The 21,911-nt window shown below is 46.3% G+C and overlaps 1 protein-coding gene across 1 annotated transcript in view; it reads left to right on the top strand.

The window, feature by feature from the left end:
• ZBBX (zinc finger B-box domain containing) overlaps positions 1 to 21,911 on the top strand; it is a 1,294,113-nt gene that overhangs the window by 966,924 nt on the left and 305,278 nt on the right. Inside the window, exon 15 of the mRNA XM_069618490.1 lies at positions 19,909 to 20,063. Within this exon, the coding sequence (XP_069474591.1) occupies positions 19,909 to 20,063 (155 nt within the window). The remainder of the gene's footprint in view (positions 1 to 19,908; positions 20,064 to 21,911) is intronic.

Raw genomic sequence — 21,911 nt, 5'->3', positions numbered from 1 at the left:
AGCATTATCCCCACACTCTTTTGTAACATAGCAGTAAGAATTGGCAATACGTTTTCATTGTACATGCCTTTTTATTTGACTAGACTCCACTAGGACTGTATTTATTTGATGGTCCTAGCTTGCTCCATCTTAGACTTAGGTTAAGATTAGGCGTTTCTCTCACCTATTTTACAGTTTAATAAATACTCTTGAACTATGATCACTTGTGTCTGTCTTGCTTTGATAACATGCCTTCCTTACATTGATCAGTTGTTAAATGAACTTCTCCTAACAATAAAGAATTCATACACATGGTTGTAATGTGTAAAAGTGCTTGGCAGGCCATTTTACAACAGATGGCAATTGCATCCAGGGTGCGCCTGTGTTTGCACTTACATGCTGTGGGATGCTGTGCATGCAATGTTCAGCACTCTCAAAGAGGAAAGTAAAACCCAAGAGTAAAAGTAGGCAAACTCGCCTTGACTCTTCACTTTTATTCTCCAATTTGAGAGATATAAAACAGTGCTTGCAAATACGCTTTGCTGGCAGCGTTTTATAGTAGATTCCAAAGGAATCCACCTGCTCCTTTGAAATCTACATGTTTTTTGCCTCCATGAAAATCTCATGCCTGTGTAAAAGAAGTGCTCACTCAAGACAGAAGAGCAAAGCACGGTGTAGATGTATTAACGCTCTGTGCCTGTCCTCTGCCTTCTGTCAGGAGGAAGATTGGTTGGAGCGTGAAAGGAAAGGGTGAAAGCCTTTTACACTTTACTCTTATGCTCTATCCCATTGGAAAACAACCCTCTTGATGTGTGCTATCTGCCTTTTATCAGGTACATCTTTCATCAGCCAGTCCATCGATTCCGAAACACTATCTGAATACATGCTTCTTTCTGCCAATCTTGCAGCTAGTTCCTGGGCAAAACTCTTGCACTCACTTAGCTCTGCCCTGCTCTTCTGCCTGTGATACGCACCACTTTCCCAACATGCGTTAATCACCACTAATTCACCTTCTTCTTAGGACTGAAGGTGTTGCTCTAAGAACAGTTTATCCCCTGATAGTTCATAATCTCTGTACTTGCTTGGCACTCACCTGCATCCCTGTCACCTTCTTGACTCTTCGCTTCCATTTTCAATGTTTCTACTTTAGCTTCTTCACAAGGGTTGTGCCTCCTTTTGGTCTAGAGTGCTCATGTACTTACTTGCATTGTTTTCTGTGCTGTGTCGGTCTTGAAAGCTCAATTCTCGTGTCGGCATTTGTTCTGGGCAGTACTCCGTTTCCTGGTCTCTAGTTCAATGGATTGCTTTTCTCCTGCAGATTCCTCATCATAGATATCCCATCCATCTTTGCTGCTTCGGAAATTGTTTCGACAGGGGGTGTAGTGGTCCTCGATTCGGCCCTTGATCGTCGATACGTCTTGCCCGGTACTCTATTGTTGGCTCCGGATATGACGTCAGGCATCGTATATAAACTGTCACTATGCCCCATACCTCAGTTTCTTTTTTCCGCATGCTTGTCATGCTGCTTGGGAACACGGTCTAGACTTTATCTTATTCAACATTTTCGTCAGAAATCTTTTGATTTTTTTTTTCGAATTCCTTGACGCGAGATGTCCATTGCCCAGGTTTCAGGTTTCGAGCGGTGTACCGATTGTCACACCAAGATGTCCATCACTGACCCGCATGAGTATGCCACTGGTGCCTCGGCACGGGTCATAGGATGGAAGGGTGTGCATCTTGCGCCAAAATGCAGTCGAAATCCTTGCATGAATGTGCTGCTAAGCTTGCGCTGGGTCAACTGCCCTCAAAATCTCAGTCATCAGTTCGGTCCTCAGCGGCTGAAACCAAGGGGCATACCCCTGAGGAAGAACATCAGCTGAAAAAGAAACCGCCCCACTCGATGTACCATTCTTCCTTGTCCCGTTTGAAGAAGAGGTGTCATTGTTGGGACTCTGATTCGTCGATGGAAAGAGGTAAGCCGTCGGTGGGGCCTACTGCTTGCCAGGAGTGGAAGGATTTCAAAACCTCCATGCGCAAATGTTCAAGAAGCATGCAGCTGAAGGTGCGGGTAACCCCCACATGCAGCAGCCCTCTCAGGCAAGATCAGCGGTCAGCGTTTCCGACCCCTCACATCTCCCATTGGCGTTGATGAATCCTTCTACACCAAAGGAGGCGTCAAAGCCCTCGATGCCGGGTCCATCCTGCACTTTTCAAGGTGCCAGTGCTTCGACGTCACAAACACTGTCGACAACTACGGCCATGCTGTTTGCGCTGAGGGACAAGCTGTCGGCGCGAAAGGACGAGCCGTTGGCGCCGGCACTTATCGATAAATCCTTCACGCCACCCTCACGATCTGATTCTTTCGGCACTATGCCAAGCATTTTCAGCGCCAATGACACGGGAGATCAAGAGGATGTCAACCCGGTTTCCATTGGCACAGATGGTGTTGACTATTTTGAAGACCATAGCCAACTGCTAGAGCTAGCTCAGAGCCTCGATGAGGCCAGCGGTTTGGATACCTCACCAGACCTGGAATTCCAACAAAGCCAGCCCTATGCCCATAACTATGCCAAGTTCAGGGCTTTAGTAGAAAGGGTCATTGACACTTTAGGTTTGCAGTCCTCAGCAGTGCCAGTACAGAGGTACGACCTGACTGATATTCTAGATGAAGGTCCGGTTACGGAGTGCAACATGCCCCTAAACCCTGCAATTGCCAACCCTCTGACCTCTCAATGGCTGCACCCTTGTTTTATTCCCCCTGTCAGTTCCACCATATCCGGGAAGTGTAGGCCGGCCGGAGGGGACCCATCATTCCTCTCCTTTCACCCTTCTCCAGAAGGGCTCATTATGCAAACTGCTACAGTCTCCTCCAGACCAGCGTCTTCAACTTCCACTCTACCACCTGACAGGGAAGCAAAGAAGGTTGATGCCTTGGCTAAAAATGCTTTCACACTGGGCAGTATGACCCTTAAAGCTACGAATGTGGCTAGTGGCTTTGCAAAACATTCATTTGGTCTTTGGACCGCAGTGGAGCATGCGCAGTACTCCCTGAGGGGGGGAAATGCGTCGGGGCTTCCTACAGCTGGTGGAGGATGAGAAGGGGTGGCCAGACAGTCTCTGCAAATGGGCCTGGACATCGCTGACTACGTGGGCCGATCTATGGCGTCGACTATAACGTTGAGGAGGCAGGCCTTCTTAAAATCTTCAGGCTTTTCGCCTAATGTCCACAACGAATTACGGGTCATGCCCTTCGAGGGCGATTTCCTGTTCGGTCAAAAGGCTGATAAATCCTTAGAGAAATTTAAGGAATCGAAAATCGCAGCTAGATCACTGGGCCCAGCTGTGTAGCCGGTCAAACCTGCCTTCAGCTTCTCCTCTAGGGCAAGGGCTACAGGCGATATATGTCTTACAGCAGGAAAGCGCCGCTCACACTGGCCAAGCAAGGGCAGAACCGTTTATCATGCTCCGGAAGGGGCAGTGGGCGCTTGTAAGGACCAGCAAGCAGCGGCAGGGGTGACCCAGCCTCCTAAGCCACTTTGATTTCCTCTCCCATAGCTATCCATTTGGCTAATGGTTTATGGAGCACTAGCTCCAGTGGCAGGGAATTACTTCTGATGCCTGGGCTCGGCAGCTCGTTCGGTTTGTCAGCCCTTCTTAAGAAAACCACTGGACAGACCCCCACCAACTCCGATCCAACCGGGACAGGAGTCCAGGAAGAACTGCAAGCCCTGTTGTTGAAGGGTGCCGTGGAAGAGGTACCTCCCTAAAAGAGAGGATTGGGTTGGTATTCCTGGTATTTCCTGGTACCCAAGAATGGAGGAGGTCTCTGTCCCATCCTGGACCAAGTTTCTGAAGAACGACAAATTCAGGATGGTGACGTTCAGAGAAATTCTCCTCGCTCTCAATCTACAGGACTTGTTGGTGTCAATAGATTTGCAAGACGCTTATTTCTATTTGTCGATACATCAAAAGCACAGGAAGTTCCTGAGGTTTATCAACTTGCTGTTGGCGCTGAAGGACAAGCTGTCGGCGCCAAAGGACGAACCGTTGGCGCCAGCACTTATCGATAAATCCTTCACCCCACTCTCGCGATCTGATTCTTTTGGCACTATGCCAAACATTTTCAGCACCAATGACACAGGAGATCAAGAGGACGTCGACCCGGTTTCCATTGGCACAGATGGTGTTGACTATTTTGAAGACCATAGCCAGCTGCTGGAGCTAGCTCAGAGCCTCGATGAGGCCAGCGGTGTGGATACCTCACCAGACCTGGAATTCCAGCAAAGCCAGCCCTACACCCATAATCATAGGGGACAAGCAATATCAGTTCAAGGTGATCCTGTTTGGTCTGACCTCTCCCCCAAGGGTCTTCACCAAGCTCATGGCGCTAGTCGCGGCTCACTTCACGAGATCCAGGGTCCTTATATTCCCGTACCTGGACAACTGGCTGATCTGAGGGAAGTCAGCGGTGCAGGTTTTGTCCCACCTGAGGACACCTGTCTGCTACTGCACAGGCTGGGCTTCTCCCTGAACTTGAAGTCCCATGTGACACCAGTCCAAAGACTCTAGTACATCGAAGCAGTCATAGACACCCGTGTTGGGAAGGCCTTCCCTCCCGAGAAGCGAGTCAACAGCATGGCACAGATGGTCGACTTGTTCTGTAACCACGCCGCTCTACCAGCGACTTCCTTCCTCTGCCTCTGAGGTCTCATGGCCTCCTGTATTTTTCTAGTACCAGAGGCCAGGCTGTGCATGAGATCCCTACAGTGGCTTCTAAGGGGTCAGTGGTCGCAGCACCTCGGAACTCTCTCGGATCCCCTCAAGGTATCCAGACATGTGGTTAACGACCTCATCTGGTGGACAGACTGCAGCAATTTCCTGGCAGGGGTCCCCTTCTGACCTCCATGTCCTAAGGCCTGAGTGGTCATGGCTGCATCTCTGAAAGGTTGGGCGCTCATTGCGAGGCTGGAGTTGAGAGCCATCAGGGTATCCCTGAAGGTGTTCACTCCGTCTATGGAGGGGAAGCATGTCCTAATTTTGATGGACAACACAGTGTTCATGCACTAACTAAACAAGCAGTGGCGTGCACTCCCTCCACCTCTGCAGAGATGCGATGCAGCTATGGTTCTGGCTATCGGAGAACTGGAACACAGTCCCTGCAGTTCAACTGGCAGGGACAGAGAACAGTTTGGCAGATGCTCTGAGCAGGCAGAGCACAGTCTCACATGAGTGGGAAGTGTGCCAAAATGTCCTAGAGGAGATCTTCTGTCGCTGGGGTACCCCAACAGGGTACCTGTTTGCTACGGAATCCAAAAGAAAGTGCAGACAGTTTTGCTCGAGGGAATTTCCAGCAAACGGTGCGCGAGGGGATGCGTTTCTGGTGGACTGGACCTTCCCCCTCCACTATGCCTTCCCTCAGGTTCCTGTTATTGCTTGGCTTCTCGGGAGGCCCAAGAGGTTTCGAGCATCCATGATCCTGATCGCACCAAACTGGTCAAGGAGGACCTGGTACTCATACCTTCTGGATCTGGCCATTTTCCTACCTCTCCGGTTGCCTCGGCGGCCTGATCTCCTAACCCAGTCGGAAGGTCTGGTGTGTCACCCGAACCCAGAGTCCCTCAACCTATATGTGTGGCTCTTGAGAGGATAAGGTATGATGACTGGGACCTCTCAGAGGAGGTTCTCGAGGTGTTGCTGGCTGCATGCTTACCATCTACAAGATTTTTTTATGCCTGCAGGTGGAGAAAATTTGAGTCGTGGTGCAGGAAACGCGAGATTGACCATTTCTCTTGCCCCACCACTACAGTAATGGAGTTCCTTCTGTCACTGGCCTCAGCAGGCCTTCAGGTCTCCACAGTGAAAGGATATTCGGCGGCCTTGTCTGTGTTTAAGAGTTCCCGGATCAAGGTTCATATTTTACGATCCCGTCAATGGCACAATTCCTGAAGGGCCTTGCAGATAAGTTTCCGCCAACTCCCTTTGTTGTTCCAGATTGGGATCTTAATCTAGTGTTGACATATCTCATGGTGGCTCCCCTTGGGCCGATGCACACTTGCTCTTTGCGGCTTCTCTCCTTAAAAACAGCCTTTCTAGTGACAATTACATCTGCTAGACGGCTGAGTGAATTGCAAGTCTTATGCTGCAAACCGCCATTCCTTCCGTTTTTTATTTAGAGAAAGTTTTCCCAGAGTGAGAACTGGATTACTCCCAAATGTTGTCTCTGAATTCCACCTATCGTAGTCCATTGACCTGCCGGTCTTCTAACCACCAGTGTACCCTTCTAAGGAAGAGGAGCGCTTCCATCGTCTGGATCCTAAAAGGGTTCTAAGCTTCTACATTGCAAGGACATCTTGAGTTCAGAAGAACTGACCAACTGTTTGTGGCCTTCTCCCTTGCCTGAAAAGGCCTACCGATAACAAAATAAACATTGTCATGATGGATCATCTTCTGCATAGCAGAATGTTACCAGTCCGCAGGCAGGGAATTACCGGCGGGCATCAGGGCGCCTTCGACTAGAGAGGTCTTCGACTGCATTACAAAGGGGGTCCCTGTTAGGGATATTTGTCATGCTCCAACATGGTCTTCTCTTCATACTTTTACTAAACACTATAGTTTAGATACTGCTCTCACAGGCAATGTATGCTTTGGCAGGGTGGTGCTACCAAATCTGTTAGTCTAACTTTCTGTCCGCCTCCTTCCCCTGCTGCTTTGGGAGTTTATCAGATGAGAAATCTGCAGGAGAAAAGCAATCAATTGAAGGAGAAATTACTTACTGTAATGTTCTTTCTATGGAATCTTCTCCTGCAGAGAGGATTTTTTCTACAAACATTTGCACCATCTGTGCGTGTGTGTCATGGCTATTTTCATTTTCTTAAACATGTTGGATATGCTGCAACAATATTCTCACTGGGAAGATATGGGTGGCTTCCGTCGCCGTTGAAACTTAATGTTTAGGCTCTGCTACCCCAGCATGTCATCAATTGTGGTATTAAACTCCCTAGATGTTGACCAATGGCTTAACATCCATTTGAAGTCAAGTGTCTGCCCAACAAGTATGGCCTGAAATCCGCTTGAGGTCATTTAAGGGTTAACATTTCCCACACGATGACAGAGACATGCCTTTGATGCAGATGCAATTGTGCTCATTGTGTACCCTCTTTTTGGGTTAGTGTGGCCCCCAGTCTACAGGCTCAGGCCTACACTGAAAAACGCGGTTTGCCATCTCAAATGAAAGGAATGTGGAAGTGACCAATCTATTATTTCTTTGGCTTTGCTGAAAGCCTCATCACAGTCCTCAGACCGTTCACAGCAATACCCTTTCGTAAAAGTGCCCTGTGTGCTCTGTGGTGGTGGGCAACATTTTAACAATTTAAGCATAATATTCTGCCATCCAAATGAATAACTTGAGTTTATGGTATGGTATGGTATTGTTTATTTATATGGCGCCTATACACAGGCAAGTGTTTCAAAGCGCTCAAGGTTGGTGAGAGCACAGGGAAAAAACAATAGTCGCTCAGAGCCTTTGAAAATCTGAGACGACAATAGTCTGCACAGGCAGGGTAAGTCTGTAAAAAATACATTTAACATTATGGGATATAGCAAATAGGCCTGATGGCGATTCTGCAATTTTAACAGTGCAATTAGGGGTGAAGACAAGGGAGAGACAGACATACTATCTTTAAGCACAGTGCGTACGGATCGAGCAAGTGCACAAAGGGTCATAGGCAGCAGAGGACCAAGCGCACCAGGTCGGATGAGACTGGGATAAGTGCAGAGAGAGAGAGACACTCTTTGGTTAATTTCTCAGTGCATTGGGTGTGGGTGAGGATGTAGGGCCCTGAGGCAAGTGCGAGAGAGAACTGGCGGGGTGCAGGGGACCATTTCGACTCTGAGGTACACATAGCGGCCAGTCAGCATGCTGTAAGGATTAGGAGGGAGAAAGGGTAAGAAAGAGAACTAGGTTAGCAGGGTAAAGGGAGAGATGAGGAGGATGAGAAGAGGAAGGCCTTGAGGAGTTTCCAGAGTTTCAGGAGATCCGGCTCAAGACGTCGGGCGGCAGGGAGGCTTTTCCAGAGGAAGGCACCTGCTGAGGATAAGGATCTCCCTCCAAAACTCTGCTTGGAGAACCGGCTCACTCGCAGAAGGTTGGAGGTAGATGAGCACAGGGCTCGTGAGTGACAGTATTTAGGTAGGCAGCGTTGCAGGTAGGTGGGACCAAGGCTCTGGAGACAGTGAGCCTCTGGGGGAAAGTGAGAAAAGGTAGAGTACCTCTGAGGAGGTGTAGCTGCTAGTTAGACTTTTTAGAGATGTCTGAAGTGTGAGAAGAGAAGGAGAGGGTGGAATCAAAGATGACCCCACGGTTTCTTGCTTCGCAGGTGGGTGCAAGTGCAGGGCCAAGGGAGGCCTGCCAGAGTGAAAGTGGGAAAGCGGGAGCAGGGATCCCAATGTGAACGATCTCAGTCTTAGTGGCGATGAGGCACAGGTTGTTTGCAGCACACCATGACTGAATAGCGGACAGACAGTCAGATATGAGCGAGGAGGAGGCTGAGGGTAGCCTGAAAGATAATTGCATGTCATCCGCATAGCACTGGAAGTTAAGAGGTGAAGGTGGCAATCACCTGTGCCATGGCAGCCATATAGATGCTGAAGAACCAGGGGAAAGGTTAGATCCCTGGGGAATGCCACAGGTTGAGAGAGTGATAGACTAGTGAAAGGCTCAGAGTTCCACTTTGAATGGGCTGTCGGAGAGGAAGGAGGTTTACCACTCCAGAGCCTGACCTGTGATTCCCAGGGTATCACAGAGACGTGTGATCAGGATCTTGTGGTTAACTGTTTCAAAGGCAGAGGAGAGGTTAAGGAGAATGAGGATAGATGGGGTGTTAGTGTCAAGATTTGAGAGCAAGTCTTCACAGGTGTTCAGAAGAGCAGTTTCCGTGCCTCTGGATGCTCTAAAGCCAGATTGATGGTCATGGAAGCAACCAATAGAATCAATGTGGAGGGTCAGCTGAGAGATAGCCAGTTTCTACAGGAATGTGCCCAGGAAAGGAGTGATGGATATAGGGTGGTAGTTTGCCAGAATGGAGGGATGGGCAGAGGGTTTCTTTGAGCAGAGGGTGCACAAGGGAGTGCTTCAGGGCAGTTGGGAAAACTCCAGTGGCAAAGGAGAGATTGCAGAGATCAGCCAAAGCTGGGGCGAAGGGGTCGATATTGTCTTTAATGGTTATAGAGAGGCAGCGGTCCACCTATTTGGATGAAGCCTTCATAGAATTGTCTAGTAACCTCAAACGGTGTGACATGTGAGAGAGAAGAGAGGGTAAGTGGAGGGGGGCAAGGGAGGCTCCAGTGTTGGTGTATGCTGTGGCGTGGAAGAGAGGGTGGAAAGGATGTCTTGGGTTTTTGTGGTGAAGTTTACAGCCGAGCAACGGTCCTCGGTGGGTGTCACAGAAGAAGAAGCAGCTGTAGGTTTGGCCAGCTCCTTGCAGACTTTGAAGAGTTTGGCTGTGTTGTTTGATGCTGCGGAGATGCTGGCTTGAATAAAGACTCTTGTATTGGTGTGGGTGGAGAGTCGATAATGCCTTTGAAGGAGGCTGCAGATGGTTCACCCAACGCATTCAATTTCCGCTCAGCTGCACTGCACTTCACTTGCGTTTAAGGGCAGCCAGGTCAGAGTCGTACCAATTGTTGCACTTTTTGGGAGGCTTTAGTCGGATCCTCATGACAGGGGCAAGAGTGTCAAGGGTGTTGGAGATAGAGAGATTGAGGTTAGCAAGGGCTGTGTCAGGGTGGGAGTCAACTGAAGGAACAGGTGAAGGAGAGTAGGAGGAGGCAAAAGCAGCCTTTTTTCATGGGTCTGGTGACTTTGAAGCCCAGTGGCTGTGCCAAATGTGTTGCTGGAAGAGGAGAGGAGAGCTGCAGGTGTGTAGAGAGAAGAGAGTGGTCAGTCCAAGAGAGGGAGGTAGTGAGAGGGATAGAGAGAGGGATGTCAGTAGAGATGAGAGCATCCAAGGTGTGGCCCGCGGTGTGCGTGGGGCCGGAGGGGAGGATGGAAAGGGCGAAAGAGTTGTAAAGGTTGCAGAGTGGAACTGAGGTGTCAGGCGAGTCCAAATGGATGTTCAGATCACCCATCAGGAGGAGGTGAGTAGGGAGGAGACCAGGTCAGCCCATTCCGAGAGGAAGAGAGTGGACTGCCCTGGTGGCTGCTAGAAGGTGGCCATACTGAGAGAAGATTTTGGGGACAGTGAGAGGCTGCAAACTAGGCACTCAAAAGAGGAGTAGGCCTGAGTAGGGATGGTAGACACAGGTATCCATTCTGGAAAGATAAGCGCCACTCCCCCACCTGTCTTCTTAGGCATAGGGTGCAAGGCTTTGGGGCTTGTGCAATGCTCTTTACTGCAGCTTAGGGTGTGCACCTACTTTTGAGGTCATAATTCCAGGTGACTGTTCTCTGTAAACACAGGCACTTATCTAGCCACATTCTTCCAATCATTTGAGAACCTTGTCTTTACAGAGCAGCTACCATTAGCGTATTGTCTTTGAAATATTTGACTCCCAATATGCCTTCCAATGTAAACATCTTAATTACAGACGAAACTAATAACCCAAATGGCTCGCACATTTATTGGAGGGCCCCCAAAAGGGGTGAAAAACACACTGAGTGTCTTAGATTTAGTGTGCCGTTTTATTTGGTGGTATTCGTTTCTCATATCCTGTTTTCAGACAGTGGTGGACCCATTCAGGGACAAAACCAATTCTGAAATATTTGGCAATGGGAAATTGTTGCATATTACATTGTGATTATGGCTGTGCAGGTTGACACAAAAAATCTGTTTCTTTGTGTCTGCTTTTCTTGTAATTACCATTGGGATGACTACACTGGCTTAATCACACCCTCCTTGAGTTGGATTGTCACGACTGACAGGGACATGTACCACAGGTGGCTAAAGCGGAGAGGGTACGATGGGGCGCCACCACTAACCAACCGACTAAAAAACTCGTCCTGCTACTTACATCTCCCAAACTCTAAAAAAAAAACCATACCTCTACAGCACAACAGACCGCACACACTTCACTACACTGCAACAATGAAACAAACCACACATGGGCCAGCACAACAGCACATCAACTACTGATGGAAAAATTACACCTACGCTCAGCCAGCGGTGTAAACCGAACTGAAGCTTCCAACAGCACATCACAGCTCTCTTGTGTTTTTTGCCCACTCACTCCTATTAACTTACCCTACCCTCATGCTTTTCAGAACTACCAGGGGACCACTCAGGTGGTGATAGTGCGAGCTGTAAATATCCTTATATGTATCTGCCTCAAGTTCTGGCCTAGCTGATACTGTCCTAATGTTGTGCTCCCCCCCCCAATCTCACTTTGCTTCATGCAAATTTCATGGAAGTAATTCTCGAGTGTTTCTATTGTGTAGTTGAGCACTACTTTTTCACTCTCCAAGATGACACATATCTTTGTCGCTCTTATAATCATAACTTGCTCATGCACATATTGGTGTCTAAGTTGATGTCTAACCTCGCTTGATGAGGCCACCCGAAGCTGAACTGCTACTCTCACTTGTGTTGGCCTATCGTCAAATCTAATTTCACATTTCATGTCCCCAAGCAATGCGATGGTTTGTTGAAAGAAAAATTAACAGATGTCTTCTTTTGTGTAGTGCGCAGGTGCCGTTAGGCCACAGTGTGGGGCCCATTGAGATGATGGTGTAGCCTTCACCTGTTGCATCTATATTCTTTCTTCTTCGAGACGTACTTCGCACATTGGTTCGGCCTTTTCAGCGTACTTTTAGATTGTCTGAAATGTTACAAGGACTCCCTTTCTCTGTTCTTTGGGTGACTTTGATTTGCTGGAGCTTTCTTCTCATTGTGCAATCATCCATACATTTCAGGTCTTGCAATGTCTGTATTCGAACATTTTGCTTATCTTGCAACTTTAGCCACACAATGCGTCGCTGGCAATAATATTTATTTACGCTCTTTTGTGCCTTTTGCTTTGTCTTGCTCCATCAGCTGCATCTAATGTCTTCAGATTTTCTCTGCACTGGAGTGACCTTGTAGTTCTGATTATTGTTTTATTTGCCTTTATTTGCCTTTCCTCTGTCACAACGCTTGCACTTTCCTCCATTTTGTTTGCGATTGCTATAGTTTCTTCCATGTTGGGGCCTTTCCTCTGCACTAACATTACTTGAATGCTACTTATCTTGTAATCTACTAAAACCAGTCATTACGATGTTGGCGGGGTTACTGCCAACCCCTTAACACCAATTACGGCGCCTGACTTCCCGATGCCAATGGGACATTACCAGTCCCAGCGATGTGGGAAGTCAGGTGCCGGATTTGGTAAGTCCCCATTCCCATATCAGAGTGGGGAGACGGAAGCATGGCACTGTTCTTAACAGTGCCATGCTTCCGGACGACTCTGCCTACCGGGGCCAATGGACCCGGCAGGGTCAGACCTGTCAGGCGCAGAAGCCCCAGCAGGCAGACTAGTAGTGTGGCGGGTGGAAACAAGGGTGCTAGTGAGCTTAGCAGAACCCTTGTTTCCGGACCGCCACACTTGTAATGAGGCCCGTGTCTCTTGAGTGTTTAATTTTCTTGTATGCCAAAACAGGATATCGCTACTTTGCATAAGTTTAAGTACTCATCAGTCCTCATGCTGTAAAACTAAGTCCGTGCTTGATGGCATTTTCTTTCACTTGGAATATTTTGTCTGATATTCTCTAAGTGCTTCAATTTATGTCTGTTGTTTTCCCTTGGATCCATGGTATAGTCGATGTGCCTGGCATCTGCGTAAATGGTGATGGTAGAGCAATTCCTTGTGTCATTATTTCTTCACCTTGTATTCTCCCGCCTTAAAGTTCTTCACCTTGTTCTCCTGCTTGTGCATCATACGGGTCTGCAGTGCTTGCACACCACACTCATTGCCACTTGTAGTACTGTTTATCAGTAGTGCTTTCTCAGTTGTTCATTCAACTTCTCATTGCAATAATAAATTCATACACATAGTTTTAATCTGTACCACTTTTTTTGGTAGTCATGAAATTACCACCACCATTACCGCACCACAAGAATGTCGAGTTTTAAACTCAGTGAAAGGTATAACCCACAAATGCTGGTGGTTAGTCATCCACTTTGAGGCCAGAAACTGGCAAATTTACCATAGCAGAATTACTGATTGTGGTAGATCCAAAATAATCCCTGTGGAATCCCAGGGACTCTATAAATGGGGATTTCCACTTTCCTACCACCACTCGTTTTCCAGCAGTAATTCTGGACTAGGTGGTAGTAACGATAACCGATTTTGGTGGTAATGTCACAGAATTAGCGCAACATTACCGCCAAACCTGTAGCAAGGGCCTGATACTTTTAATCGGGTTCCACCTTCAGATGCTGGCACAGCAACTCTGCAGCATTATCTAAATGGGTGCTTCTTTCACCTTATCTCCAGCTCTGTATCCTGCATGTGACACACGCCGCTTTTCCACTGTGTGTGGGTCATCCATACATTGCTTTAATGTGGTTTTGAGATCGCTTGCATACATTATCAGTGAACGAACCTATATCAATTTTACGTGATTTCACATGAAATTGTGCATTTGCGTAGACAATGATCTGATCATTAGGCGTCACCAACATTCTAACAGCTATATTTAACTGGGTGACTAGTAACTTCCTACAATTAAAAGGCTTGAAGATAGTGCTTATTGATATTCGGTCGCCATACCCACCAGAAATTCCATGCAGGTTAGCCTGGACAGGGTCTCAACTCTGGTAACTGTCTCAGAAACCTGAGAGTAAAATGTCAAGATCTGTTCTAAATGCATGTACTTAACGAATAAGGTAATGCTTGGCTTGGGTTTTCAAGAAATATTAAACTTGTTCTCAATGTTAAATGTCAACATTTCCTAGTCAAAGAAATGAAATCTCAAGGAATGGCTCTGAAACTCATAGTATATTGGAATGCCAAAACAAACTGATGCACAACATTGAAATGCTCCAAAATAAAAAGTCCTGAGCCATATTAGGACTGAAGTCACAGAGCCATATTGTTCTTCTCTCCCATCCATTCAAGTCAAAATAAGAATACACAATAGGGTTTTCTAAAAACAGGCACTACCCTACTTGCCACAAAATCATTCTAGATAGCACTTCTGATGAAGTCACATAAGACCAGCCAGCTCGGGAGCCAAAGGCCTCTGGGGGACAGGGAAACCCATCCATCATGAGGAGAACTATGTGAAGGCACTATAAAGTGGATTCTCCATAGGCCCTCTGCTGAAGCCCGTCTATCCTGGATTATGGCCTATCCAAATTTTAATTACACATTTCTCAAAAGGTCGAATACGACCGATGGTGGGTAACGCACTTCTCTTTGCTGGATTACTAACCTTCTCAGTGTATGGTCCAAATCAGACCCTTTTCATCCCAAATGAACAATTTCGAAACGTAGATGTTCAAATAATGTTTTTATTTTTTTTATTTCTGATGTGTTTAGTTCTTAGGAACTTTCGCATTACAAATGGTCATATGTAAAAATAATGAATACTCAATTATATACGCAAATCTAAAAAGAAATTACATTTACATATATCTAATAAAAATCATTTATCAACATACATAACATTGTACAAATAAACTTATCAATACAGTACATTTACCCATGCACATGTCAATATGCATTCAAATTCAAAGACAAATAACACATTACATCTCTACCTAAATACAATCTTAAAAATTCAACTAAGTCTCAGAGCACCAATCAATTACAGAAAGCAGTCGTAAACTCCAACAATCCCAATTGGTCTCTCAAGTTTTCCAGTTGGCAACACGCTAGTCCAAACATGATAAATTTGTTATTCGTATTCAGACAATAGCACCAGAATGAATCATTTTTTGTACTATCAGAGTTTATTACAAAAGGGCCCAGCAATTTCATATAGAGTGAGCCCATGTTCTAGACATTCTGTTAGGACATGTTGTGCTGTTTCCTGTTTCCCCACAACACCAAATTAAGGACACATTCTTGCTTCTTTAGCCATGGCAAGTTCTGGACCAATGATCGACAGAAGTGGTGATTTGTTTACCCTTAAAAGAAGAAGAGATCTGCGCACCGCTGGGGATGGACTTAATTTAAGATACCTCTGGGGTACTCCAAATTTGTATGTTTATAGCTTTTGAGATTAGCCAGATGTGTATTATTGGCTATCCAATCCCATCGCTCTAATTTTGTAATAAATCTGTTTTGCAATACATTAAGATCTTTATCCCAATTCGGGCTTCATTCTATTGCATCAAAAGCTTTTTACGCCATTCTCATACATTTGCTTTTAGTGTTTGCGCTTATTTCCTCCCCAACAATTGTATTAAGGGGCATCTCGGGGTCACTCTTGATTTTAAATATAGCAGGCATCCTTTTATTAAGGCCAGCGTCATGAGAGATGTTAGTCCACCTTCCAATCTTATTATTTCCATCGGTACACAGGGTCCTAGCCCTACAATACTTCTCCAAAATGTACCCGCTATAGTTTTCAACCAGGATAGGTCATCTATGCAGAGTGCCTCAAGACCATACAGCATAGTTGCACAGAAACTTTGCCTATATAGCATCAGGATCCCGTGCAAACTCTATCCGGATGCTTCTCAAACACATCTTGCGATCATTGAGGTCAGTACTATAGCTTTCCTTTTTTTCAGCTATGATGGCTATATAATCACATTTGGTTGTTAACACCAAATCTAGGTATTTGAAGCACTTAACATGTTAAATATGATTTCCTGCCACCAGCTCAGAGGATCGTTTTCTCCTGCGTCTCATCTTAGCTGCCTTTTAACTCCCCTGCTGGATTGTTGAACTGACTTGGACCAATCACATACCGTGAGAAGCTAGATCGTTCACTCGGGTTCTCTAGAGTGATTCTCTGACTCCCGGTCATCTTCTTCTTCACAGTACTCAAAATAGAGCCACATGCAGCAAAGTTTGTATCCTCTTTGCTCTTAGTGTTGTCAAGTGCATTAGATTGACTAACTTGGCAATAGAACACATTGGGCCTCATTACAAATTTGCCAGTCCGGTTACTACGGTACCGGTAAGCTTGCTAGTACCGTAGTTATCGGACCGGCAAACTAGGAGTTCTGCTCGCGAGTGCCTTTGCGAATGGTACCGGTGCATCCGGCTTCCCGATTCCCATTGAGCCCTATGGGGCTCAGATGGGAATGGGGAACAATATTTCCAGGCGTCTGGGAATGGGCGATTACCGGGTTCTGCAAGGCCATAATGACCCGGTAATTACCCATTCCTGGGCGCTGGAAAAATTTGGAGGTTTGCCGGCAGCCTGCCGGTTTTACCGGCAAGTCTACCGCCAAACTTGTAATGAGGCCCATTGGGCCTCATTATGAGTGTGGCGGTCTGGAAACAAGGATGCCGGTAAGCTTATTGGTACCCTTGTTTCTGGACCGCCACACTCTGAGTCTGCCTGCAGAGGCCACTGCGCCTGACAGGTCTGCCCCTGCTGGGCGCAGCGGCCGCGGCAGGCAGAGTTGCCATGGAAGCACTGGCACTGTTAGCAATATTGCCAGTGCTTCCAAGTCCCCATCCCCATGGAGTCCTATGGGACTTCATGGGAATGGGGACTTACAAAACCTGCCACCTGACTTCCCGCTCCACCGGGAAGTCAAGTGATGGATCCGGTGTTACGAGTACGGCGGCAACCCACTGGTAACACCAACGGGTTACCGCCATACTCATGATGAGGGCCATTGACTCTTCCTAAAGGGAAGAAAGGAGGAATTGGCACTGGAGAAAGGGATGGGTGTATTGAAGTGTGGGTATACCATGTTCTCTGAGAATAGTCGTCCCCAATACCATAGGGGGCTTCGTTCCCCATGTGATCCTCCCTCTGTCTACCACCCCCAGGGGAAATATTGTACGTGGATGCACCACCCTGGCCCCATGGTAAAGGTCTCGCCCTAGGGGAGAAGAGAAGACATCCTCAGATTCGCCACACTTTGTATCTATCCATATTCCGACCCTTCAATTGCTAACAAGTAGTCTCCCATGTAACTTTATAAAGGTGTTCTATCTGGTTCACAAGGCTCGCTGTAGCCCAGTATTCCCATAATTACAAAACTAAATTGTGTGAAACGCCCCATCATGGTCTCTGTGCTCTACCAGACATTCTCCTTCAACCATCACCTCTTATATGAATTCAAGTTTTGGCAAGCAATGCTTCTGTGTCTAAGGTCAACTGGGATGTAACTGGCTCCCTTGAAGATCAGATACTTACAGATCTTCTGGAAAGACCTAAAATGTCAGCACCTTTCCTAACTTCTGGTGCCACACTGACCAGACTATAAAGATGTAATTCTGTTACATGTCTTTTGTAAGCTTTGATGCCCCATCTGTGCAAAACATGCTTCTCTATGCATTCCTTTTGAATATTTACTTATTTCTTTAAACTTTCCTGCCATTTGATTCTGAGCTTATTTTACCCTGATAACATTTGTTCATATTCCCCCAGAGTTACGTCTCTGTCTTCTAAATCATGTTCCTATCACAAAATAAGTTCCATCTTTCACAACATATGTGCTCAGTGCTTGGCATTGGTCTTTCAGCACCTTGCAGAATTTATTTTATCTCAGAATTAATTATTCGTAAAATTGGCAATGAGAAAGCCAAAAGTATACATTTAGAAAAATGATGGCCTGTTAATTTCACCTGGGTGGCTGCAAATAGTTGTAACTCTGTTGGAGGTAATCAACATAATGGATAACAGTCCACATCAGTTGTCTCCATTTGCACAGACATAGTACTGCAAAACTGTTTAACAAAAACATGTATTTACATGTTTCTACACATCACATACATGTTCATAATTTTCAGCAAATTAGTACTGCGAAAAACCAGAGGGTGTTTCACATTCTGTTCCCCCTGCATCCCTTACTCAGGTGGCCAGGGATGAGCTATCGCCTTTGGATCCCGACCCTGGGGGTGGACAAGCAAGGGAGGATCACCTGGGCGGGGGGGTCTTTGGGGAGTGGGGCCGGAACACCCAATGGCAATACATGGTATGCCAGCTGCCCCAGAAATCACTGTCCCTACCTATTTTATGGGAAACTACATCTCTCAGAATTGCTCCCCACTTCGCCTTCCCAAAAACATTGAGCCGAGGAAGAAGAAGAATAACAGAATGAGGATTACCTCCTATGTTCTATCAGAGCCATGTCATACTAATGAGGTCACGGAGAGTAAGAGTAAGGCATGTAATCTGAATCACACACACCTGAGACTTGTTAACGCTTGGCAGAGTGATAAATGTTGGAAGTCACAAGCACACAGTGAGAGAGGCTGGGAGCCAAGAGAAACAGTTCCAATGAAGTCAAAGGAGCGAGGTGCTTTCAAGTGGGAAGGCCAATTTACTGCACGAGGAAAGCTGCAAGCTGCAGAAACCCTGGCTGGAGTCCCGTGTTTTAGACAGCTGTGAGTGAACCGAACAGAACGGCGTGTGCCACCGAGAAGCACGCCTTGCAGGTGCTCCAGGACAGTCAGCTTCCCTCTCAAGCACGAAGCAAGGTCGGGGAGGAAACACAAGTCTACAGGCAACGACCTTGGAAGCAAGCAGGAAGGCGTAGCTGAAGAAAGCCCACCAAGTAAACGACTGGTCAGTGATCTGAAGGCCGGCTCATGTGAGAAGTAAGAGAGGGAGCAGCGTTAACGAAAGGTTGTGATAGAACTACAGAATGCCTAATGAAACAGAACTATTATGATGAGACGAGAAAGGATACAGATTAACAAAGGGGTTTGTGAAGAAACATCGGCCCTTCTAAAGACTCAAAACAAACGTTCCGTGCAAAAGGGAACGCAAGATATGGGAAGCAATTGAGAACTGCCATTAAACAAAGCAAATACAGGAAAAGTATCTGACACCTAGGAAGCTGAAGTTTTGTGGAAGATTGAAAGTAAACAGTTGATAAGTATTGTGAAAGGGCCAAGCGGCCAAATTAAGAAAACCTGATGAGAGCATTACAGACCTTTTGGAATTGAGAGAACTGTTCTAATCTGATGTTGGAGTGGTCATGCAAAGGTCTGAGTCAAATCTTTGCAGTTTTGAAAGTCTTCGATAGTAACAGCCCAAGAAACAAGAAGTTGAAACAAGAGAAGTACGACTTGGGGACAGGAACCCCAAGGTGAAAGGAAAAGGCAGACTCAAGCCCGGCAGACGGAACCCTGTAATGAACTTTTGGTGAACGGAAAGTGCATATTGAAATATTGTGAAATGAAGCTGAACATTGTGCTGTGGTGAAAGTAAAGGGAACATTCAACAGGTTTGAGACCGGCAGAGGAAGGCCTGTGTAGGACGATGGTACTATGGTTGTTTCAGAACTAAACCATACATGTAAAACGAAACCAAAAGAGCCTAAAGGAACTTTCGAACTGTCCAGGTGTCTCAGTAAGCCAGAGTGTGCTGACACAACACTGTTTATTTCCCCTGTGCACATTTGTTGTTTGAGAAAGAGGACTAGGTTAGGTTTCTTTAGTATAGGCCTTTATAATTTGAGTTAGTCTGACAAGGACTGTTTTTGTTTTGTTTTATGGTCGAGACTACTCCCATGTTAGAGTTAGAAATAGCTAGGAATTACTCCAACCCTGCTGATTTCCTAAATTAAGGTATTTGGAAACATGCATCTGTTGTTGTGTATATCTGCTGTTGATACCATGCCCTCTTTACAGTATAAATGTTAATATTTTGGAGAATATATTTTTCGTGGCCAAAATTTGGAACAAAAATTGGTTGTCTCAAGTTTAGGAGAAAAGTCATTGCAAGTACCTACTTGTGTGACTATGCTGAATTCGACTGTTATTTCTTTATTGAAGATCAAAATAATGCATCTTGCCCCTTTTCACTCAAACTTGTAGTGTCTTACTGCCTGGACCTTGCAAAGATTCATTGCGTTTAACAGAAAAGCCAACGTCTCCAATCCCTCCAGCCAAAGAGACAAGGATGTCAACTCTCCATTCAAGTTACACCCTTGACAAAAACAACCTTTCAACTCCAACTGATTGCAAAACAAGTGAGTACCTTGTCAACATTTTTAAAAGTTATATGGTTGTTCACTTTGGTAAACAAATTGTAAAGTGTAAAAACAATTAAATGCACAACTCAATTAAGAATTGTACTTGATGGCGTGAATCAGACTTTTTATCTTCACCCACGAGGTGCAGCTTAGTCAATGTGACAAAGTCCTTGGCCTGACTTTTCTGTTGGATGGTGGAATCACCAAGACATCAGAGTGTTGCCAAATGTGACGCTGGGCCTGGGGTGGTACGGGGTGGATAATCTGGCAACCCCCACTATGCTACTCACTGGAGGCAGGGGCTCGCCCCATTGTCACTTTAAACCTACCTTGCAGTTTATGGGAATCAGAGTGGTGCTGCTTTCGTCACCTGGTGGCTCTTTATCTTGCATGTATGCAGAAATCAAATATAAAAAGGAAAGTGGAAGAATCGGAGGTTGAACCAGAAGATAAAATACAAGCGATCAATCAGTCACCTCCCAGAGGTTTCCCAGTCATACAGCCAAGACTGTTCAGGCAAACCGTGTACACCTCTAGGGCAGCTTTTGACAGGCAGAGACAGTGGACCACCCAGGCGGAAAATCGACCTGACATCAGAGCATGTCAACCGCAGGGGCTGGGCCTGTGAATCAATCCCCATCCCTGTCGGAAAAGACAGTGGGGGTCATTATGACCCCGGCAGTAGCCATGCTGGTAAATACTGTTCCACCACCCACATGCCCCATCCCTGCACATGTCACTCTGCCCAAATAGTTGGGATACATTTGGGCTACTTTAAAGTTTAGTCAGAAGCTATCCTGCTCCATCTCCTTGTTTGTTTGTTTGTTTATTCATTTCTAATGCGCACCAGACCCAGGGGTATCGGGGCACAGCAGTTACAGGATATGCAAAGCTTAGGTTAACCGGTTACACAATGGGGTAATTACAAGACAAAGACAAATCAAATGTATGCATTGTTGCACAGTGGAAATATTACAAGACAGAAAAAATCAAATATATACATTAGGTGAGAACGCAATTACAATGCAGGGTACTCACATGGAAGGGACTTAAAGATCAGAGGACTTGAACCAGTTTATATAGTTGATTCTGAATTTCAGGTAAGGTTGATCTTCTCTGATGGTGTGTGGCAGGGAGTTCCATAGTTGTGCAGCTTTGACGGGGAAGCTACAGCCGCCAACCTTTGAGAGCTTAAATCTAGGGATAGTGAGACAGTTGGCATTGGTAAGTCTCGTGGGTCTAGTAGATGTTCTCCTGTGGAATCTATCCGTGTGTTACGCTCACCTGGTATCCACAGGGATGCCACCCAGCCGGGTTACTCGCTGGTATGCTTCTCAGCTTTGCCCTGATGTGGTCTGCGGGGAAGGTTCTGCCTGAAAATACGGGAGGACTGTGTTCAAGACTGACAGACTGGGGTAAGTATTCTCCCTCCACCCCTATATGATTTCAGTCCCTCTGGCGCCCTCTCTTCACCTTGTGGTAGAATTAGGCGTGCTCTCCTTCCTGCCTTCTTTGCAGGGGCGTGTTGTCTTTCATGGGCGAGTGCGGTCCAGTTACTTCACTGACGCCGGCCCGTTTGATATTATTCAGGTAGGTCTTATTGCTGTTCTTTAGTTTTGTTGCTATCCTGCATGCCTTTCTTTGTTTAAAATGTCTCCTTTAGGTATGCAGAGCTTCAGCGCGACGAACTGGCTTGGTTGAGCCCCGCTGGTAAATGATGGCGCATTAAGAGCGCTATGATGCGGTAAGCAAGCGCTATACGCTACGCTGCAAAGTCTTGCCTTTGCTAACCTGTGTTTTCCTCCCATGTAGGTCGCAGTGTTCTTCAGCGCGAATGGAATGTCC

The sequence above is a fragment of the Ambystoma mexicanum genome, chromosome 10 (genome assembly GCF_040938575.1).
Source record: "Ambystoma mexicanum isolate Mex_15411 chromosome 10, UKY_AmexF1_1, whole genome shotgun sequence".
Lineage (NCBI taxonomy): Eukaryota > Metazoa > Chordata > Amphibia > Caudata > Ambystomatidae > Ambystoma > Ambystoma mexicanum.
The sequence above is the reverse complement of the archived record's forward strand: the minus strand, read 5'-3'. Positions and strand labels throughout refer to the sequence as shown.